This window comes from Podarcis vaucheri (assembly GCF_965113315.1).
Source record: "Podarcis vaucheri genome assembly, chromosome: 8".
NCBI classification, from domain to species: Eukaryota; Metazoa; Chordata; class Lepidosauria; order Squamata; family Lacertidae; genus Podarcis; species Podarcis vaucheri.
In genome coordinates this window covers 58,089,718-58,112,824 of record NC_138766.1, presented here as the reverse complement: position 1 = coordinate 58,112,824, position 23,107 = coordinate 58,089,718, and the positions used below count along the sequence as shown (strand labels likewise).

Genomic DNA, 23,107 nt, shown 5'->3' with positions numbered 1-23,107 from the left:
GGATATGATTTAGTTGAAATTCCTGTGTAGCAGAGGGTTGGACTAGATGGCCCTTGGGATACCTTCCAACTCTACAGTTCGATGATTCTATGAAATAATAGCTTCATTGCTCCATTATAGCCCCATCCACATTAGATAAGTACCTCTTGATATTTCCATGAGCCAACTGGAAACAAAGTTAGGATAGAAGCCATATTCCCATTTGAACACTTTTCACTCTAGCTCTGCCCATCATTGACTCTGGCTCCTGTGACACCTGGCATGCAGCCTATGACAGATTACCTTTGAGGACATGTGACCCTCATCGTAGAAAAGGAAAATTATTCATTGGTGGATTATAAGTTTATTAACTTCTGCTTCGGGTTTTGCTAGTAAGATGGTTTCATAAAAGTGAGACAAAGTGAGTCTTGTGTGTTCATTTGCTCTTCTAAGAATTAATTTGTACATATTGCTTTATTAGACTAGATTTGCTTTGGAAAATTACCATACTTGTTTTCTTTTTCCTTGATATTGATCTTTCCTCTCAATGTTTTTCACTATGATGCTTAAACAGATGAACAGTTCTTCAGACTTACCGAACTTGGTTGCTGAATATATTACATTTGCACCCTACCTTTTCTCAGCATATATGACACTATCTCCATTTCATCCTACCCAAACCCCTGTGTAGTAGGTTAGCTTGAAAGACAGGGGCAGATTTGTGAGGGGCACAGCAGAAGAAAGGGGAGATTTTGTGAAGAGCCTTAAGTTAGAATCTAACCCAATCAAACAATAGGTAAACACAGTGTAGAGAATCTGTTACAGATTCTGGATCAATGTGGATGTGCATTCTACCACATATTTTATATCATACATCTGCCTTTATGGAGTAGTGCAATTCTCATTTTTGTATGGAAGAGCTAATATCAAGCTATTCCAGAGTAAAGCTACTAGCTCCAGGGTAGTTTGGTCATCTGTGCATGGTTTTCATCTAGAATGGAGATGTGGTTCTTGAGGCAGCAAATAAAGGATGGCTTCTCTGTCTTTCAGGTTCTGGGAAGAAGGGAAAATCCTTATCTTTGATGACTCTTTTGAACATGAAGTGTGGCAGGATGCTGATGCTTATCGCCTGATATTCATTGTGGATGTTTGGCATCCAGAGTTAACATCGCAACAGCGGCGCTCCCTTCCAGCCATTTGAAGGATGCTTGAGGCCTTCCCTGTTGAGGTCTACATTTTATGTTTGGAAGTGCTGGTCTCATTGAAAAAGAAAGAAACCTGAATTTGTATGTATGAAGTAACCTGGGCATGGACTTTAAAGCATCCTATTCTGTGCTTTATAAGGCACTGATCTGATAGCTCTGTATTCATGCTGCAAGTACAGATTCCTATTCTTTTGTCAGCCAAAGAATATCCTGTGCCATATATCAAAATAAGACCTATGCTAATATTTGTTATGCCAGCATTATGTTTACCACTGCTAAGCACACACTTGGTGTACTAGTCACATAACTACTAATGCTTGTGTGTAAACATAAAGGACACAGATTTTCAGACACTGTGAGTATGCAATTTCTGTTCACATGAAGGAAAGTTGTGCAGCTACAGTACTTGGTGAATTGCATCTCACATCAGTGCTTCTATATCCTTCTAAGGACACTCATAACCAGATACTCGCAAGCATCTTGGAAATTTGTCATACTAGAATGTGTAGAAATGAATTTAGATTTAAGTGAATGAACTGATAGTGTGAGCTGTAGATAATGTGAGTGGATGATTTGGTATTGTATTTTTTAAAAGATCATAGTATTTTTGTATCGTATATGGATACCATTTTCTTTATGAACCACTTTCCTTTTGTAAATTTCTTTTGTAATAATGGCAATCCATGTTAATTTTGCAGAGATGATGCCTTATGGAGCCGCTCTTCATTTTATTGAGTTCGGCCTTTGTCTTTCAAGTGAGAAGGCACAATATGCATTTGCCTTGCTCAGTTTCTGCTGAACAGTACTTATAACCCAGCTCTGATATGTCTGTGTCTTCCTCATAATAAAGGTTTGGTGGCCCTTTCCAATACAGCAAAAAGAATTTCACTTAAATGGGAAGCACATTTTCTTATTAAGGGACTGTGCAGGTTGTGAGGAGGATCACATTTGGAACCAATTTGCTTCCAGTCTATTGTTATGGCATTTCTATTCTCAAGTGCGGTCAGTTTCTTATTGTACAGTGGCGTATGTAGTAGAAGCATTCAGTTTGGATACAGGTATCGTCACATGAAGTGACACCCACATTGTTGTTTCAATCCACCTGAGGGGGGGAAGTGGGGGCTGACCTCCCTTTCATATTCACTTCTCAGTTTTGCCTTTGAATTAGTGAAGTGCGGTGCACAGGATCAGCACCAAAGCAGCTTTGGTTAGACTTTTTACAATTACGACCAACAACAAGACAGTTCACACTCTCTGACCAAAATATACATTACAGTTTTAATTTCATGAGCAGAAACGTGCCAATGTATACATGTGCTGGGTTTTATAGTGCTATACTTTTGAAATTATAGAAGCCGAAGTTCTGAGATGTTACCTAAACTGATGACATGAAAATAAATATTTGCCACGGCCTTGACGGAGTAATATTTTCAAATAGAATGGTCAGTATTTTGTACAGATTGAATCCAGGGCCCTGTTGTTGTCATTTGTTTCATTGAATGGAAAGATTCCTATGTATAATGTTTATAAATAGCTGCCTTTTCTTTCCTAAGTGCAGGTGGAAGGCCTAAAATGAAAGTGTGAACAAGTATGCGTTGTTCCATCTGGGAAACCACAGGCTACATTTTTCTGTAGCCCTCATTAGCTCAGCATTGTTCAGTGTTACCTTATCTCAGTTTTGCCTGAAAACAATTACTGCACGTGGAAGGCAAATGGAATATAGCAATCTACTCTAAATGTGCACCTACAAGCTAATGGTTGCCCATTACGTGCTGTGGTATATTGTGCATTAAACAAGTGCCTTCTTTGTGGCAGTGTGGATTTTTTTTATATATGTTAGTAGCTTCAGCCCTGAAAGTTTCTAATTTTTGCATTGATGGCAAAAATTGCTGTTGCTGCTGGAATAAATGAAGCTTACATAAAAACAAATGTTGTGTTGGCCTTCTTCTGTGTTTTTTCTACCATTCCTCACCAGTGAGAAAAGGAACTGCATTAAAAAAAAATTATCAAAGGAGAGAGGAAATTCTGTTTAAATTCTCATGGGTAGAGTTGGTGGGGGGGTGTTCTCACACTTATTTACTTTTGAAGTAGCAGGAGGTTTTCTGAGTCATTTGTTTCATTCTACATGTCATCTTTCTACAGGTCTGCACTGTACAGACTTGCAAGGGGCCCACACTTCCTGAAAACCTCATGAGGAGTTGTTGTTTTTAAGAATTATTTTTGCTTTGAAAGAAATCAGTGTGCTAAGTTTGTGCTTAATAATAATATAGCAAAAATAAGGAATTTACTTAAAAACAAAACCAGCAAGTACTCCCATCTCAGGTGCTTGGCAGCTACCCTCTCAAGCTTCCTGTACTTCATTTAAACTTCAGGGGAAGGTGCCATGCGGTAACTTCTCCTATGGGCCTTTTTTCAAATCAGGAAACACTGGCAGCCAAGGAGGCTGAGGAACACAGGTGAAATGTTTTAATGGAGGGGGGACCTCCCCCACTGCCATCTGCCATTCAGTGGTGTGCAGTCAGTGGACTAGGGGGACTAGACTAGTCCCCTAAATGCTCCTGGTAAATTAGAGTATTAAATTATTAAAGCCTGGCACCTCCTTCCCAAAGCCCGGGAAACTTCTGCCCAGTTTAGGGAGGGAGGTGCGATGCTCATGCGCACGATGTCAGGACGTTCCGACATCACGAGCACAGCGTCAGTCCCCCCATTGTCCTCGCAAGCTGGCACCTCTGGCCCTAAGTCTTCTCCTATGAAATAATCACTGCATGCCACTACTGCCATTGTACAATGAGCACTGTGCAAGTTCACCTCCAGCTGAAATTATCCAACATGCTGTCAGTGAGGCAGGAAAATGAAAGCTTTCATGGGGGGGAAAAACATTTGAAATTTTGGAGGAGAGGTTTTGGCACTATACTAAAAAAACACCAAATAAAGCCCTGCAGAACACACAAATATACAGTGTATACATGAGTCAACCTTGACCTTTCCTTGTTACCATTGTACGCTTCCTAGTTCTGCATCATGCTGCTAATGGAAGAAGCACTTTCAAAAGCCACATGTCCAACTAACACTGCCAGAAATAACCTTTTAAGCACTATCCTTATGCTAACCTTGGCAGTTGCAAAAAAACTTCCTGTTATGTTCTGTCCTGGCCTTTTGGGTACATTTACAATCCACACAAAGGTCTACTTATTTATTTTTCCATTTTAAGGTTTATTATCTGAGTTGAAATTGCTTGTTTGGGTACCCATGGATGCTATTCCATAATGCTTCTTTTAATACTCTTGGGCTATAAAAATAAATTACATGGATCTTTAGCTAAGATTTTAATACTTGTTGCAACCTTCCCCAAAATTTACAATGCATTTGGTCATCATTTCCAGAGGGTACAAAGTCCATGGTGGTAAGAGTGAGAGTTAAGTACAGCAAACTTTTCTGAAAACAGATACAGTGGTAAAAGCTCAGTTTTTCTGTTATGAATAATAAACAGCTTTTTTATGTTGGCCCCTGTGACAAAGGATTAGTAAACAATCTGGACTTTACCAGCAGAAGCAACAGTCCAAAGTAAACCTGTAATAAAGGTGGAGACCCTGTATTTCACTGAGAAACAATAAAAGGCTGACTTGATAATTACTGATTTGATAGAACTTTGATTTTACAAAAGATACCAAGTTCATTTTTTTATTTGGCCCTCTGGAGCAATAGAATCTGCAACTAAATTATATCTGCTGCAACTCTGTACAAGCATCTTAGCTCTACACAATAGATAAAACAGTTTCTGAATGATATCCCTAACAATGAAACATTATGCCAGTAACATATCATGGCTTTATTCATTACATGTGACTTCTACTAAATGACTGCAATTGTTTCTCAGCTTCACCGAAGGCAGGGATGAAGGATGTGGCCCTCCAGATGTTGTTGTACTCCAGTTCCCATCATCCTTGGCTATTAGCTATGGTGACTGAGGCTTCTGGGACTTGGAGTCTAATGACATCTAGAAGGTCACAGGTTCCCCATCCTTGACTTTAGAGTTACTTGGCCATCCTTGAGATAGCGAGCAAATCCTTCAGGGCATATGGCATAAATGTACTGTTTGGCTAAGGATTGCTAACTGGCTGTTACATACTATTGCAAAATGTCAACAAACATGTTTCCAGCTCTTTGAGGAAATAAAGCCACAGATATATATATATATCTGCTCTGTTCCAGTAACAAGAAGCCGAAAGCACCAGCCTGAAGATGACGAGTGAGACCTTGTCGAAACGTCGCACAGACACCCCGACTCTTACACAGGAAGACACCCGAAGACACCAAAACCTGCATTCCTGTACCCGTGAAAATCTACGAAAGCATATATATATATATATATATATATATATATATATATATATATATATATATATATAGTGGAGTCCCCCCCCTTTACTATTTTCGATGCAAGAATGGGATTTGCTTTTGCAAGTAGAGCAAAGACGGGAATAGCAAAATGATCTTTGGCATTTCAGTTCTATGTTTTTCTGTTCTTCCATGGTTCCTTCTAATGGAGGCACATTGAATAATTCATTCCAAGTTTTCCCTTTCCATTATAAGCATAGCGTATATCTGCAGTCAGCCAGGCCCTCTGGCTACACCTTTAACTGATTGCTGGAGAAAAGATGGTTAAACAGCTCTGCTGAGCTTTCATTTGCCGGAATGACCTAAATGAAAGGACCTGGAGTGGAACATTAATCACCAGTAAGTATTCTCATTGAGCTCAGACACCTCCTCCCCCCCCCCCAACCAACATATCTACCCCACATACTGTACGTAGTTGCCTTGGGGGGGGTGGATCCCACACTGTTAAAATTAAATAATTGCTTTTCAAATTGCCTGTGTCTGTTTCCAACTCCAGTCATTACATTGAGCTGACAGGTTTATAAGGACTTTTAAAAGTTAAGAATTTATTTTCCAGGGGACTGTAATAAGTGACCCCTGCAAATAGCTGAGGTGATGAGATCACATATTGCAGAGTTGAACAATTTTCTGCTGGTGATTGCTTAGTGTGTGCGTGTATGTGTGTTGTGTGTAGATAAAACGCAGAGGAGGCAGCTTTGTAAGGACTTACGGGTTTCAAGGTGTTCTCTCCATGCTGCAAACTAAATTATGCCTGTTGCTGCAATATTTAAACTCAAGACACCTTTACTTGAAATGTATATATATATATTTGTGTGTGTACTGCATCTAAATTTCATTTTAATAAAACTGGAGAATATCCCTGCTTAAACAGTATGGGAAAACCTCAACTGATGTATCTTTGAGTGCATGAACATACAAAGTCATCCCTAACATTTCAACCATTGTTAATATCATAAACCATAAAATTACAAAGGGGGGGCTCTGCTTTGCAATCAGGCTCATTAGCTTAAAACTTGGGCTGCAGGGCATCTCCCCATTGGCTTTGGCCACACATACAGATGGCTGGTGATGATCATTTACTTGCTCTGCAAAGACCGAGAGCCTTGTTTCAAGCTGAATGTGTGTTAATGTGTATTAAACCTGTCTTCATGGGTATCTTGTACCATTGAAGTCTGATGGTGCAGTTGTGCGCTTTGCGGTGAATTCAGACTCAGTCCAGAGCCAGCAGTGGCTGGGTGTTCTCATTCTCATGCTGATCCTCGTGTTTCAACGTTCCAGATTCCACCACGGACTGAGACCTGAAAACAAAGAACAGCGGTTAGCATTGCTTAGGCTTTAAGGCTTCAGCTGCCATTTGTCTTTCCAAGAATGTACCGAGTCTTAGTATTTTATTGACTTTCTCAATATAATCTCAAGGCCATTAACATTTCCAAAAACATCTGGCTTGGTATAAAAAAGGTAGTGGGCTTTGTGTTGATGATTGTGAAATTATTTTGCAAATTCCAACATTTGCAAAGTGCTGATTTCTATCAGCACATTGGTGGGAGTCAGACTGGAGGAGGTCATAGGCAAAATTGGTAGGTTCCTGGTAGTTTACCTGATGTCAGGTAGTGATGTTCCAATTAACACTAAGCCTCTGAGTTAATATGCTATTTTAAGATGAAGTGGACTCTTACTTTGGGGGTATGACAGGTGGGTGTTCCTGCCCACCTGTTAAAATTGACCTGCAGGGACTGGAAACAAGGATCCGACCCACTTGTCAGATCCAGTTTCCAATCCCGGCTTTAAACATACAAGCTGGTGCCCACATGTGCAGCACTGGATTTATTTGTTTATTTTAGACAGTTGTTGACTGCCCATTAGCAACATATTCTGGTCAGTTCACACAAAATTTAAAACAATAATATCGATTTTGAAATATCAAAAAATGTGAAAGCACTAAAATCAATACAATTCCTCCAGCAGCAGCAGCATGAAATAATTCTATAACAGGATTTAAAGCTCAGCTAAAAATAATTTCTCCCAGGTACTAAAATACACTATAACATGGTTCTAAATGGCAAGTGGCACTAAAAAGGACTTTGAGTGAAAGTCCTTAACTCAAGCACCAGGCAAGCCCCTCTGGGGAGGACATTCCGTAATTGGAGCAACAACTCTGAAAAGGCCCCTCCCTAGTGCCTCACCCATCAAACCTCGCCAGATGAAAAAAACCTGAGAATATCTTCCAGCAAAGATCTTTAGGTCTGGGCAGGTACATACAGGAAGATGCTATCCTTTAGGTAACCTAGCCCCAAGTTATTTAGGGCTTTAAAGATTTAATGCAGTACTGATTTCCCCCCTCCCCCCTCATCCTCCAGAATCTCCAAACTGTGTTTAAATTTCTCTCAAATCCAGGAGGAGTTCAAAGACATGGTTTGTGAATTTTTGAGAAAGGAAACATTGGAGCGCAAATGCACCGTCTGCTACCCTCATCCCATTCAATATCTAAAGCATTTGAAGCAGCCTGAGTCACCAAAGAACAAAAGAATTGATGGATGAACGTTACGGAAGAGTAATATTTTAAATGCAGCCCTTTAGATTTCAGGTATCGTCTGTCGCAGGAGCTGAGCACCATGTTCCAGCTTCACTGTGGGATTTGGAACATGCCTTTGAGTTAATATTAGTTAGTGATTCATTCAGACTGGATGCCATCTAAGCATTAGCTGGATTTAGAAAGTACAAATTATGTTCCTCATAAAAATCACCAGCAGTTCCTTCAGCAACACTGCAGTGTAAAAATAGAACAGCTAATCAGAACACTAATGGGAACAGTGTTCTCTCTTCCTGAAACCCCTAATCTAAAAGAGATTAGTATTCGGAATTGAGTTCTAGCTGGCGGTTTCTTTCCAAGGGCAAGTATATGCTTCAGTGAGAGAAAATAAAAAGCTTTTTTTTTTTTCATTCTGGAAGGTTCTGTCTCTCAAAGTAAGCTTGTACCATACGCCATGAACTGAGGGCACCTTTAGCTGGTTTATAAAAGTATCAGGCTTAAACCTGAGTTAGCGGCATTCCAGTAAAAACATGATGGTTGGACAGGAGAACTGGGCTTGCATCCATTGCAGAGCTAACTAGCTGTCTTGACATACAAGGATTTACACCCCCATCCCTTCATAATCCTCCATCACCCTGTATCAGGAAGACTCCCCTGTGGTGAGTGCCTGAGGGCCCTGCTCTTGCCGCTTACCATCTGGCTTGGGGCGGGGCCTGGGGCCTCACAAGGACTGCTCTGCTGCCCAGGAAGACTCCCCTGTGGTGAGTGCCTGAGGGCCCTGCTCTTGCCGCTTACCATCTGGCTTGGGGCGGGGCCTGGGGCCTCACAAGGACTGCTCTGCTGCCCAGGAAGACTCCCCTGTGGTGAGTGCCTGAGGGCCCTGCTCTTGCCGCTTACCATCTGGCTTGGGGCGGGGCCTGGGGCCTCACAAGGACTGCTCTGCTGCCCAGGAAGACTCCCCTGTGGTGAGTGCCTGAGGGCCCTGCTCTTGCCGCTTACCATCTGGCTTGGGGCGGGGCCTGGGGCCTCACAAGGACTGCTCTGCTGCCCAGGAAGACTCCCCTGTGGTGAGTGCCTGAGGGCCCTGCTCTTGCCACTTACCATCTGGCTTGGGGCGGGGCCTGGGGCCTCACAAGGACTGCTCTGCTGCCCAGGAAGACTCCCCTGTGGTGAGTGCCTGAGGGCCCTGCTCTTGCCACTTACCATCTGGCTTGGGGCGGGGCCTGGGGCCTCACAAGGACTGCTCTGCTGCCCAGGAAGACTCTCCTGCGTGAGTGCCTGAGGGCCCTGCTCCTTCTTGCCACTTACCATCTGGCTTGGGGCGGGGCCTGGGGACTCACAAGGACTGCTCTGCTGCCCAGGAAGACTCCCCTGTGGTGAGTGCCTGAGGGCCCTGCTCCTTCTTGCCACTTACCATCTGGCTTGGGGCGGGGCCTGGGGCCTCACAAGGACTGCTCTGCTGCCCAGGAAGACTCTCCTGCGTGAGTGCCTGAGGGCCCTGCTCCTTCTTGCCACTTACCATCTGGCTTGGGGCGGGGCCTGGGGACTCACAAGGACTGCTCTGCTGCCCAGGAAGACTCCCCTGTGGTGAGTGCCTGAGGGCCCTGCTCTTGCCACTTACCATCTGGCTTGGGGCGGGGCCTGGGGCCTCACAAGGACTGCTCTGCTGCCCAGGAAGACTCTCCTGCGTGAGTGCCTGAGGGCCCTGCTCCTTCTTGCCACTTACCACCTGGCCTAGGGAGGGCCTGACAGGCCTCACAAGGACTGCTCCTGCCACTTACTATCTGGCCCAGGGTGGGGCCTCACAAGGATGGTTGTTGCCATTGATGCTGCTACTGCCCAGGAGGACCCGGAGGAGTGCAGAGCCCTTTTTAACATGTTTTGTTTTGTTTTTGTTTTTTAATATTTCCTTTCCTTTTCGATTCTATATATGGGGTGGGATGGATGTTTGGGTGGGCTGGGGAATTTGTTAGATTTTGATGAATTTGTAATTTTAGCAGTTTTTGTTTGTATTGTTGTATTGTTTTCTGGGTTGTTTTTGTTTTTTGTTTTTACTGTTTTAAGGTTTTATTGTTCTAGGCTGCGAAAGAATAATATTAATTGCCATCAATGGAGGCCACTATGAGGCCTGGGATTGCTACCGTGGAGGGGCGAGGGAGGTATGGCGGTGGGGGCAGATGTTACAGGCGAAGGGGATCGAGATATGGATACGCTCGTACCCTTTCCAATCTGCGCCCCATCCCGAGGGACGAGGGTAGGGTGAGCAAGGATTACTCACCTCCGTCACTGGTGCTGTGCAATGCCAGGTCTATAGGCAATAAAACCGCCACCCTGCGAGATTTCTTTATCTCGCAGGGGGTCGACCTGGCTTGTGTGACGGAGACCTGGGTGCGCGAAGGGGCAACAGTTACCTTACGAGAGATGGCGCCCCCGGGTTTCTCTGTCCTCCACCAGTCGCGGACTGTGGGCCGGGGGGGAGGGGTGGCATTATTAATCCGGGAAGATTGTCCTTTCAGGGCTCTACCATCGCCATCGATCCCCGGCATTGAATGTGTTGGCCTAGTGTGGGGCTCCGAGGAGAGCTTGGCTGTCTGGCTGGTGTACCGGCCACCTAGCGCACCAGCAGCCACCCTGTCAGGCCTGCTGGAGGCGGTGGCCGGCTGGGCCTTGGAGTTCCCTAACCTATTGGTATTGGGGGACTTCAACATCCATGCCGATGCCACTCCCTCCTCACAGGCTCTGGACCTGGTGTCTTCCATGGCGACACTAGGGCTCTCCCAGTTTGTTTCGGGCCCCACACATCAAGCAGGCCACACGCTCGATTTGATCTTTGGCGTCGGTATAGATGTGATCATGTCTCCTCCGACGAAGGTGCCATGGTCTGATCACTACGCTCTGAAAGCCAGGATTGACTTTCCACCCCCACCCTGCTTAGGTGGCGAGCCAATTTGGGCTCGCCCGCAGAGGCTGATGGACCCCGAGAGATTCCGCCAAGCCTTGCGGGACCTTGCTCCCCCTGGCGACTCATTGACTGAGCTTGTTGAGGGCTGGAATGCCCAGCTCCAGGCAGCCATCGATGAGATCGCACCTAAGCGCCCTCTGCGACCCCGCAGAAACCGGGCTCCCTGGTTTACCGAGGAGCTTCGGAAAATGAAGCGGGACCTCAGACGGCTAGAGCGAGTATGGCGGGGTGCCCGTGACGGAGCCTCAAGAACATCTTATAGGGCTTTTATGAAAACCTACGAGATGGCGGTGAAGGCTGCTAAGAAGTCATACTTCTCGGCCTCCATTGCATCCGCTAGCTCTCGCCCAGCGCAATTATTTAGCATAATCAGGTCTTTAACGTCCCTTGAGGGACAGCCAAATTTAAATAACAAATTGACACACGGCTGTGAGGCATTTGCGAGCTTTTTTGCGGAGAAGGTCTTGTCGCTCCGCCATGACCTCCCTGCCAATTTGTTTTTTTTTTGTTTTTTTTTGTTTTTTTTTTTTTTGCATTTTAAAATTTTATTGGTTTCCAACCAATTATACATTTTATCCATGTTACAACATTCTTATCCATTTTTGACTTCCTTCAGCGTTACTGACAATCGTTCGTAGTTATCCTTTCTTACACATTCCATTCTTACATATTGCCATTTTTCCTCCCTTCATTCATTATTTCTAATAGACAATACTTATTAAATCTTTACAGTGCCTCTTTAAAACCCACTAGCGTTGTATTTACATCACAGTTATTTTCCAGATAACCCACAAATTTCCCCCAGTCTTGAATAAACTTTTGGTCTTTAGTATATCTAATTTTCCCTGTTAACCTGTCAAGTTCTACATATTCTGTCAATTTTTCTCTCCACTCTTCCACAGTTGGGATTTCCTCCTGCTTCCATCTCTGAGCTAATACAATTCTAGCAGCCGTTACCGCATACTGGAAAAGCTTGCGATCTTTCTTTTCAATATCCTTTCTTACAATACCCAGTAGGAAGGTTTCTGGTTTTTTAGCAAAGGTGTATCTCAGCATCTTTTTCATTTCGTTGTAAATCTCCTCCCAAAAACTTTTAATTTTTTTACATTCCCACCATTGATGGTAGAATGTCCCTTCTTTCTGTCTACACTTCCAACATTTATTGTCTACCTTATACATCTTTGCCAGCTTCACTGGTGTCATATACCACCTGTAAAGCATCTTCATCATGTTTTCTTTCAGTAGGGTACACGCCGTGAATTTTATATTCGCCTTCCATAATCTAACCCAGTCTTCCAATTGGATACTGTATCCAAAGTCCCTCGCCCACTGAACCATCACTGATTTCACTTCTTCGTCCTTTGTATTCCATTCCAGTAGTATTTTATACATTTTTGACAGATTTTTATGTTCATTATTTATTATCTCTTTTTGGTATCTAGATTCTTTTTCCTCATAACCCCTTTCCTTCACCTCTTTTTTAAACATTTCATTAATCTGAAAATAGTGCAGCCAATCGTATGTAAAACCTTTGACTTGGTCGTATGATTTTATTTTCCACTTTCCTCCTTCGTTGGTCACCATTTCTTCGTATTTTCCCCACTTTCCTCTCATATTGATTTTCTTTACCCCCATTATCTCTAACGGGGATAGCCAGTGGGGGGTTTTTGGTTCTAGTATATTTTTATATCTATCCCAGACCTCTATTAACGCGCCTCTGAAAACATGATCACCAAACCCCTTGTGGATCTTCTTTTTGTCGCACCATAGGTACGCGTGCCACCCGAATCTGTTATTATATCCTTCCAAATCTAGAAGTTCTTTATTTTCCAACTTTACCCACTCTTTCAACCAGCACAAACATGCTGCCTCGTAATACAGTCTCATGTCCGGTAGGGAGAAGCCACCTCTTTCTTTTATTTCTGTCAATAATTTAAATTTAATTCTGGGCTTCTTCCCTTCCCAGACGTATCTTGAAATCCTCTTTTGCCAATCTCTGAAATCTTTTGTACCTTTTATAATGGGTATAGTTTGAAATAAAAATAACAACTTAGGGAGCACCATCATCTTAACCATTGATATTCGTCCCCAGAATGATAATTTCATTCTGGCCCAGGTCTCCATGTCTTTTTTTATTCTATTCCAAACTGGGGTGTAGTTGTTTTGATATAAATCAATATTCTTTCCAGAGAGCCATATTCCCAAGTACTTAACCTTTCTAACTACCTCAATCCCTGTTCTTTGCTGCAGTAATTCAATCTTATCCTGATCCAAATTCTTAGCAATCATTTTTGTTTTCCCTTTATTTAATTTAAACCCTGCTATATTACCGAATTTCCCCATCTCGTCCAAGATCTCCTTTATACTTTCTATCGGTTCTTCCACCGTCAGGACCACATCGTCTGCATAAGCTTTGACTTTATATTCATTAGCACCTAATGTCACCCCTTTAATTTGTTTGTTTTGTCTTATTGCATTTAATAGGGTTTCCAGAATTACTATAAATAGCAGTGGCGAAAGCGGGCACCCCTGTCTTGTTCCCTTAGCTATTCTAATATCATCAGATATAACATTATTGACTATCAATCTTGCTCTTTGTTCTGTGTAGATTGCCCTTATGCCATTCAAAAATTCCTGGCCCACCTCCATAACCTCTAAGTTTTTCATCATAAAATCCCAGACCACATTATCGAACGCTTTCTCCGCGTCTACAAAAATTAAACATGCTGGTTTATCACACCTACTGGATAGAAATTCGATGATGTTAACTATATTTCTTGTGTTGTCACTTATTTGTCTTCCCGGCAAAAACCCAGCTTGGTCTTTGTGTATGATTTTTGATAATATCTTTTTTATTCTTTTAGCTAAGACACCAGCAAAGATCTTATAATCTGTGTTTAATAAAGAAATGGGTCTGTAGTTCTTAATTTGTGTTGGGTCCGAATCTTGTTTTGGAATTATTGTAATAAATGCCTCTTTCCATGTATCTGGAATATCCCTTTCTTTTAATATGTTGTTCATTACTTCAATCAGCGGGGCTATCAGCGTATCTTTCATTTCTTTGTAATAACTTGATGTAAACCCATCAGGGCCCGGTGCCTTCCCTCTTTTTAGTTCTTTTATCACTTCTTCTACCTCTTCTCTACATATTGAGGCATTTAATTGTTCTTTTTGATCTATCGGAATCTTCCTCAACATCTTCCCTTCCAGATATCTTTCTATTTTTTCTTTGTTGTTCCTTTCACATTTCCTGTATAGTTGTTTATAGTAGTCCACAAACCCTTTCCTAATTTCTTTCGGGTCGGTAATTTCTTCTCCATTTAGTTCAATTTTGTTAATCAGTTTTTGTTCTTTTCTTCTTTTTACCTGCCAGGCAAGCCATTTTCCAGATTTATTTGCAAATTCGAAATTTTTTTGTCTTAACATTTTTATATTCCATTCGACCTCTTTGTTTATTAACATAGCAAATTGAGTTTGTAGAGCCTTTATTTCCTGCTTTATCTTCTCATTATTGGGCTTTTTAATCAGCTTTTGTTCGTTATCCGTAATCTGTCTCAAAATCTCTCTTGTATTTTTTTCTTTATTTTTTCTTTTCCATGCATTTTGTTGGATACATAGGCCCCTCACCACTGCCTTGCTTGCGTCCCATACAGTACTCAATTTTGTCCCTTTATCTAAGTTATCCTGAAAATATTCTACCAGTTTTTTCTGTATTTTTTCAGCAAATTTTTGGTCGGCCCATAAGTTATCGTTCAGTCTCCATCTGAAAGTTCGCTCTTCAAATCCTTTTAACTCCATCTTAATCGGATTGTGGTCTGAGATAACTTTAGCCTGTATTTCAATGTTTTGGATTCTTGGTATAAGTTCACTCGACACCCATATTTGGTCTATTCTTGACATTGATTGGTTTGGTTCCGAGTGGTACGTAAATTGTTTTTCTAGAGGGTGCCTGAATCTCCAAATGTCAATTAGGTTACAGTTCTTAATCATCGTAAAAAAAGTCTTAGGCAACTTCCCTTCTGTACTCTTTACTTTCCTTAATCTGTCCATTTCTATTGAAACCACCCCGTTCATGTCTCCCATTATTATAATTTTTTTATCCAAGTGTTCAAATAGTTTTTCTTCCAGTAGTCTAAAGAATTCTGTCTTATTCCCATTTGGAGCATAAATTCCGATAATTATTAATTCTTCGCCTTGCCATTTAATTTGGACCGCTATTATTCTTCCTTCTTCATCTTTAAATAATTGACGGGATTCAATTTTATTTTTAATATATAGGACAACGCCTCTTTTTTTCTTTTTATCCGAAGATATAAATTCATTCCCAAACCTTTTATTAATCAGGATTTTCCTATGTTTTTTGGCCACGTGCGTTTCTTGAAGGCATATGATGTCCAGGTTCTTTTTCTTTAGAATATGTCCGATTCGGTTCCGTTTCTTCTTATCGTTCATTCCATTGATGTTCCAGTTCCATAGTTTTAGCGTCATTCTCCTTACCACTATCTGGATTTAGAGATTTAAACTTAAAACTTTTCTGTCTCCTCTCCTTCTTCTTCTTCTCCCTCCTCTTCCGACTCTCTTTCGGTCTGCTCTTCTTCTTCGCCTAATTCAAATTCTTCCCTCCTTCTTGTTCCTCCTTCTGCTCCTCTGCTCTCTTCCTCCCCTTGTTGTAGTTCTTTATATCTTCTTGTGAATTTTCCAATTTCCTCAGGACTTAGCAATCTTCTTTTTACTCCTTTATAGAAGAATGAGACACCTTCCGGAAATTCCCATCTGAAATCAATCTTGTTTTTCTTGAGTAATTGTACCAGTGGCTTGTAGGCTTCTCTTCGTTTCAACAACCTTATTGGAATATCTTTGAATATAATTATATAATTCCCATCAATATAGAGTCTCTTCTCTCTGTTCCTTTGCAAAATCAAGTTTCTCATCTCTCTGTCTTTAAAGGTAATTAAACAATCACCTGGAAATTTCTTTACCCTACTTGATCTGATTTTAATTCTGTATGCATTGTGTATTGTCTTTGCCAGTTCTTCTTCCGATACCTCCATCCACTGCGCCATTTCCTTTATTAGTCTTTCCCTTATATTCTCATTTTGCATTTCCGGTACTTGTCTCAACCTTAAATTAACTTCTCTCTGTTTCAGTTCATTCATTGCGATAGAGTCTTTTATTTCCTCTTGTATTTTATTTAAGTCTGCAATCTCATTTCTCATCTTCTCCTCTTCTCGCTTCATCTCTTTCATTTCCTGCTTTGTCTTCTTAAATCCCTCATCCACTCTCCTAGAAACCTCCTTAATCTGTCCTTTCAGTTCACTAACTGTCTCCTCAATCTTTTTATCCATTTTCCCTATTTTATTGTCTACCTGTTCTAACTTTGTCTCCAAATTCTTTTCACTTTGTTTTATTTCTGCAAACATCCTCAATATTTCTGTTCTAAATTCCGTTTCCTGCTTTGAGGCTCTCCTGTCTGTTGGTGTCCCCCCTTCTGTCCCTTTTTTCTGTGTATGCGACATATTTCTCTGTGCCTCAATATCCAATATATACTGTGTATACACTTGTAATTTTGTGTTTGCGTTGCTATTAAATACTCTCAAACGCTATTAAATTAAACCCCCAAAATATCTCCTATATAAGGGGAAGGGGAAAAGGAATAGCAAGAAAAAGAACAAAATTACAAAGACGCAGTTTCCTTAAGCTTTCTTCTCAATGTCCTAGATATTGTCGCTTCCCCTACCCATATGGGAGGGGGTAGTTATTGATCCTCGTTCTTCTTGCCCCTGTCTGGGCTAATCCAGTTCAAACTGGTCAAGGTACTCTTCTTGCCCCTATTCGGGCTAAATCCCACCGAAACGTTAGACAGGTAGAACTGTGCTTTATATTGCTGAATAGTCCCAAAGACAATATCTAAGTTTAGGGAGTGGGTCAGTTTAAATCTTCCAAAATAGTTTTTGAATTGGTATTAATATTAATACTAGTCCCAAGATTGTAGTTCAATGGTAGGGGAGGTGTCTCACTTGCGTAGTATTATATTACTTGCGTAGTTGTCACCTAAGTATTTCACCGAACCTAAGACACCTCCACCTGTTTTTCCAAATTAGTGTTTAGCTTAAACCAAGCCAAACCAAGAGGGTAGTTCCTTCGACCTAGATCACAAAAAGAGTGGTTCGTCCACCTTGGGGAAGGGGAGTCTTTAAATAATCTTCCGTATTGCCTTTTTTCTAGCTGTTCATCTTAGTTTGTTTTTAAATTCAGTTCACATTGATTGAACATTCCTTGGCAGAGTTTCAAGCAAGGGGGGGTCTGGGGGGCCTCCAAATAGTTCCCTTTTTATTTAACGATGCTTTAGAGTGATCTGGAATGGCGTCGGAAATCCTTCTAATCCTCCAGTTAATATGGCGCCGGAGTTTCTTTCTGACTTAATAGCTTCTTCACAGAGGTTTGACCAATAATCCTCTCTATTCTCCTGTAACCTCAATTGCAGTTGTTACTGGGTCTCTTTTACTCACGAAGCTTCTCTGTTCCCCCTTTAATTTCTTCTTTTCTCCTCTTTCTTTACCGAAAGTTACTTTTTTACTTAGTTAAACTCAAGTCCAAAAAGTTTCGGGGGAAACAGAAACAGTAACCGCTAGCGGCAACTTACTTTCTCTTTTGGCTCTGCCGACAATGCTGCGTCTTTTTCAATGATGTCAGACCAGCCGCTGAACTCGGAATTCTTCTCTTATTTTAGCCGGGAGCTTTCTTGTTATTTATCACTAACTCTCAAGTTTCTTGATAGCAAATCCGGCTTTCTTCGTGTCGAGGGCGAAGCGCTATTCTCTGCAGGCTCGGAGCTTCGCTAGTTAGCCGCTGCAATGGCTGCCCGATTGTCCGCTGCTCGTTCCGTCGCTCTCTTCGCCTCCTTTCAGGGGTTACCTGGCGAACCGGACGAGCGGCTTTGATACCGCCGGGAACCTAGACCTCTAGACACCCTCCAGAGGTTTATTGGGGGGTCTTTGCGCCCTAAGAACCCCCCTTTTCGGCCAAAATAGCTAGGGCTTTCTCGCCGGAAAAAACCCTCGCCTGCAACGGGAGCCGCGCTCACACCGGAAGTCCGACCTCCCTGCCAATTTGGATACAATAAAGGAACTGGAGGCCCCTCGACTGTCCTCGGGTCCAGTATTGGACCACTTCGACCAGATATCCCCAGCCGATGTGGACAGACTCCTCCGAGCTGGAAAGCCCACCACTTGTTCTCTCGACCCGTGCCCGTCTTGGCTGATTAGAGCGTGTCCAGACGAGGTGCGGGCCCTCCTGGGGAATATCATCAATTTGTCCCTTGGCACGGGGACATTCCCAGGGGAACTGAAGGAGGCAGTGGTGCGCCCGCTCTTAAAGAAAACATCATTAGATCCTTTAGATCTATCCAATTACCGCCCGGTTTCGAATCTTCCGTTCCTGGGTAAGGTGATTGAGAGAGCGGTTGCTGAACAGCTTGGTGGGTTTCTGGATGAAACATTGGCTCTGGATCCATTCCAGTCTGGCTTCCGCGCTGGTCATGGGACCGAGACGGCTCTGGTCGCCCTAACAGATGACCTTCGTAGACAGCTGGATCGAGGCGGGTCAGGGCTGCTGATTCTTTTAGATCTATCAGCAGCTTTCGACATGGTCGATCACGAACTTTTGGACCACCGCCTTACCGACGTGGGGATCCAGGGCACAGTCCTTCAATGGCTGCGCTCGTTTCTCTCTGGTCGGGGACAGAGGGTGGCGCTTGGGGGGGAATTGTCATCGCGCCACTCCTTGGTGTGTGGAGTACCTCAGGGCGCGATACTCTCCCCGATGCTTTTCAACATCTTTATGCGCCCCCTCGCCCAGCTTGTTCGGAGTTTTGGGCTGGGTTGTCATCAGTATGCCGATGACACCCAACTCTATCTGTTGATGGATGGCCATCCTGACTCGGCCCCAGACACACTGACCAGATGTTTGGAAGCTGTGGCTGGATGGTTACGTGGGAGCCGGTTGAAGCTAAATCCTTCGAAGACAGAGGTCCTGTGGCTGGGACGGGGCGATATGGGATTGGGGGGGCAACTCCCATCTCTTGCGGGGGCGCAATTAGTGCCAGCACCGTCCGTTAAGAGTTTGGGTGTAATCTTCGACACCTCCCTTTCCATGGAGGCGCAGATTGCAGCTATAACAAAGGCGGCATTTTTCCATCTCCGCCAAGCTAAGCAGTTGGCTCCTTACCTCTCTCGCCCTGACCTAGCCACTGTGATCCACGCGACGGTCACCTCCAGACTGGATTATTGTAACTCGCTCTACGTGGGGCTGCCCTTGAGACTGACCCAGAAACTCCAGCGGGTGCAGAATGCTGCAGCGAGACTCCTTACGAGGTCTTCGCTGCGAGATCACATTCACCCGGTGCTATACCAGCTGCACTGGCTCCCGGTGGAGTACAGGATCAGGTTTAAGGTGCTGGTTTTAACCTTTAAAGCCCTATATGGCCTAGGACCCTCGTACCTACGGGACCGCCTCTCCTGGTATGCCCCACAGAGAAACCTACGGTCTTCAAATAAAAACATCTTGAAGGTCCCAGGCCACAGAGAAGTTAGGCTGGCCTCAACTAGAGCCAGGGCCTTTTCGGCTGTGGCTCCGATCTGGTGGAACACTCTGTCACAAGAGACCAGGGCCCTGCGGGACTTGACATCCTTCCGCAGGGCCTGCAAGACAGAGCTGTTCCACCAGGCCTTTGGCCAGGGCACAGCCTGACTCCCTCCCTCGGCAATCTTCGCAGAGCTCTGGCCCAATGGTTGCTAGTGGCTTGAATTAATTAATTTTTATAATGAATGATTTTAGAATGTTGTTTATGTTGTACCTTTGTACTGTTTTATTGTTGTTAGCCGCCCTGAGCCCGGCTTCGGCTGGGGAGGGCGGGATATAAATAAAATTTATTATTATTATTATTATTATTACACTTGCATAACAGGATTTTACCCCGTTCTGCATCCCCATAACAATTCTAGGCCCCTGCATCCTTCTGGAGCAGATTTGGGGAGGGCTAGCGACATGCAGGGGAGGAGAGTTGGGGAAGTCCCATTGCACCAGCGTAAATCCTTACAGGAAAGTTACTTGGAACTGCATTGGATAGAAGCCCTGAGCTCCACCCCTATTTGAATGGAGCTCCAACCCTATTTGAATCACTCTTCATCTTGCAGAAGGGGACTGTTTAAAAAAGGGAGTCTCTTGCATCCCACAAGTGATAGGTTTGGAACCCTGAGGTTCCAAACAAATACTTGAAGAGGGCTCGGGCCGCGTGTGATTTGTTGGTCCACTATAAATCAAAGGAAACAGTTTCCCTGTAATGGTGAAACTCATTTCAGCAGCAGCAAGACACCTCCCCCTCTTGTACAGCCAGTTCACAGATGCCCCGGGCAAATCCAAAACATTTTCCTGCCTATGGCAACGAGGAAAATAGTGCATTTCCCCACTTATTTCAAAGTGCGTTTCACCCAGGGTCAGTTGAGTGCTTTTGGCACCTGAGAATGAAAATCCCATGAGTGTCATGTCGTCTCCTTGGCAGCAGGCCAAATGACTGACAGTTTGCTACCTTTTCAAAATCAGCTGCCTCAGGTAGCTTCCTCACACTATCTAATGGTAGGGCCAGACCTGGGTTGCCATTTTGTAATCCTGGCCAATCATTTGTATGTCTTAACGAAACATCTAAAACTGCTCCTGATTCTTTGGAATCTCTTCCTCTATATTTAGACCAAATATATCCTTTAGGCTCTCTCTTTCTTCACTATTTTTAACAATGTAAACCACAATTATGGGGTGTATGTGATCCAGAAGCAGCAACGTGTTAGCTCTCTGTTCCATTTGATCCTCAGAATGGAACACAGGATTGGTATTTTGGAGGCTAAGGAAATGCGGCTGCAGGCAAAAGTACACATAGGTCAGCATGCCAGGGGTGGCTGAGGCCACAGGTAAAAAGGGGCAGAACAGTATATACAAATTTTACCTTTGTACTGTAGGTTATTTTCTAAAAACACTCACATACCCCCAGTGGGCATAGCATGGGTTGCTGGTGTCCGGAGCAGGGCAAGTATTACGTTCCCTGGAGAACAGGGCAGCTGGGGTAGAGGTGCACACCGGGGGGGGGGGCACACAGAGCCTGTGAGACACATGGCTACCAATGCTGCCACTGATGGCGGTGGTGGCCATATGCCTTCTCGGCTTGGTGGCTATCCCTCCCGGCTTGGCCAGCCCTGAGGCTGGGCGTGTGGGTGTTTTTTGCCAGCCATGAGTAGAAGGAGCTCCAAGGGCCCAGTCAGGTCACGGCTTGCCTCCCCACAGATCCAGAAGGCAGCAGGAGCTCAGCAATGTAGCCTAGATGAGCATGTCTGTCATGGAGGCACCTGGTTGCACCCCCTCAGAATTTTGTGCCTGGGGCTGCTGCTCCTCTGCCCTCTGCACGCTATTCTACTACATACCCCTCTCAACCCTTCACCCAAATAAGCAAGCAGCATTATTGGAGTTCAAGGACACAATCCAGTCAGTCAAAAATACTTCACAGACAGGGGTGTGAAGCAAGGCCCAGTGAGGGGTGTTTCCTGGGGAGATTTCTGAGAGGCAGATGGAGAGGCCTGGATGAGGCATTTGGCTCCCAGGCCTGTCCTCCGTCTCTGGTAAAGCCATGATGATGGCATCTGCTCTGCAGATGTGTTTCGGGGGCAGGGAGCATTTCACACCAAATATTCTGCAACACACACACCATCTATCTTTATCTCCATCTTTCTATATATACATCTGTACAGACTCAGCCATCACACCCACATTCCCCTTCCAGTGCACTCCTATAGGAAACATGAAGGTGCCTTAAGGCTCTGATTTAACCTGTCAGCTGTAGTCTTGAACTATGAGCCACATTTTTTTTCTTACCTGTGAAAGCTTATAAAAAGATCTATTCAAACATGAAACAATCCCAACTCCACTTTAATATTAGGCTGTATGGGGGGGGGGAGACAACACAATGAAAGCAACCCACATGCTCTCATTCCCAGTCTTTTACTTCTCGTCTTTTATTCTTCCTTTGCGTTATTAACAACCTTATTTGCTGAAATCCATGTGTGGGTGGGGGAAACCCATGACTATCCTGCTGAGCTTTCCCCCTTGAGCTGAGCTTTGTGCCTTTCAAATTGGTGCACTGTAACCAATCAATCCAGCCACACTGCAAAAGATCTATTCACTGGGGCCTCACCTCCCATCTGCACATTTCCCTCTAATTCTTTGCCCATTATACCGGCTCCTCTAGGCTATTATCTTCCAATGATTCATTCCTGCTGCAGAAAATAATAAGGGAAAATGTTTCCTTCCAACAAGCCGCTATTGATTTACTTATTGATAACACGCAAAGCCTTTTTGGTTTCAGTAGCATTCTGGGTTTGTTGCTTTTCAGTATTCAAGCCCTGTCACCTCCACCAGGTGGAGAGGAGGGACTGTAGCTCAGGGGCAAAGCATCTGCTTTGGATGCACAAGGTCCCGTCTTCAACCCCCAGCAACTCCAGGCAGGGCTGGGAGAGAAATCCTGAAGAGCTGCTGCCAGCCAGTGTAAGACGAAATGGAGCAATGGTCTGAGTCGATAAAAGGTGTGCCTGTCCGTGCGGTAGCAAAGAGCTGGATCACCACTTCAGTCCTCAACATTTCTAGGTAGGGCTGGGGAAGACTGCCTGCCTGAAACCCTGGAGAGCCGCTGCCAATTCAGAGTTGACAGCACAAGGCTTTCGTCGATCGTGAGAGAGCTGCCTTAGACTTGCTTCTGCTCTTTTATACATAGAATCATAGAATTGCAGAGTTGGAAGGGACCCTGGGGATCATCTAGTCGAGGCATAGGCAAACTCGGCCCTCCAGATGTTTTGAGACTACAATTCCCATCATCCCTGACCACTGGTCCTGTTAGCTAGGAATGATGGGAGTTGTAGTCCCAAAACATCTGGAGGGCCGAGTTTGCCTATGCCTGATCTAGTCCCGTGGTTCCCACAAAGGGGGAAATTGATT

At 43.8% G+C, this 23,107-nt stretch overlaps 1 protein-coding gene across 1 annotated transcript in view; it reads right to left on the bottom strand.

The window, feature by feature from the left end:
• Window positions 1-5,576: 5,576 nt before the first annotated feature.
• The window catches only part of CLVS1 (clavesin 1), a 72,038-nt gene continuing 54,507 nt past the window's right edge, over window positions 5,577-23,107 (bottom strand). Inside the window, exon 6 of the mRNA XM_082233961.1 lies at window positions 5,577-6,880. Within this exon, the coding sequence (XP_082090087.1) occupies window positions 6,793-6,880 (88 nt within the window). The 3' untranslated portion in view covers window positions 5,577-6,792. The remainder of the gene's footprint in view (window positions 6,881-23,107) is intronic.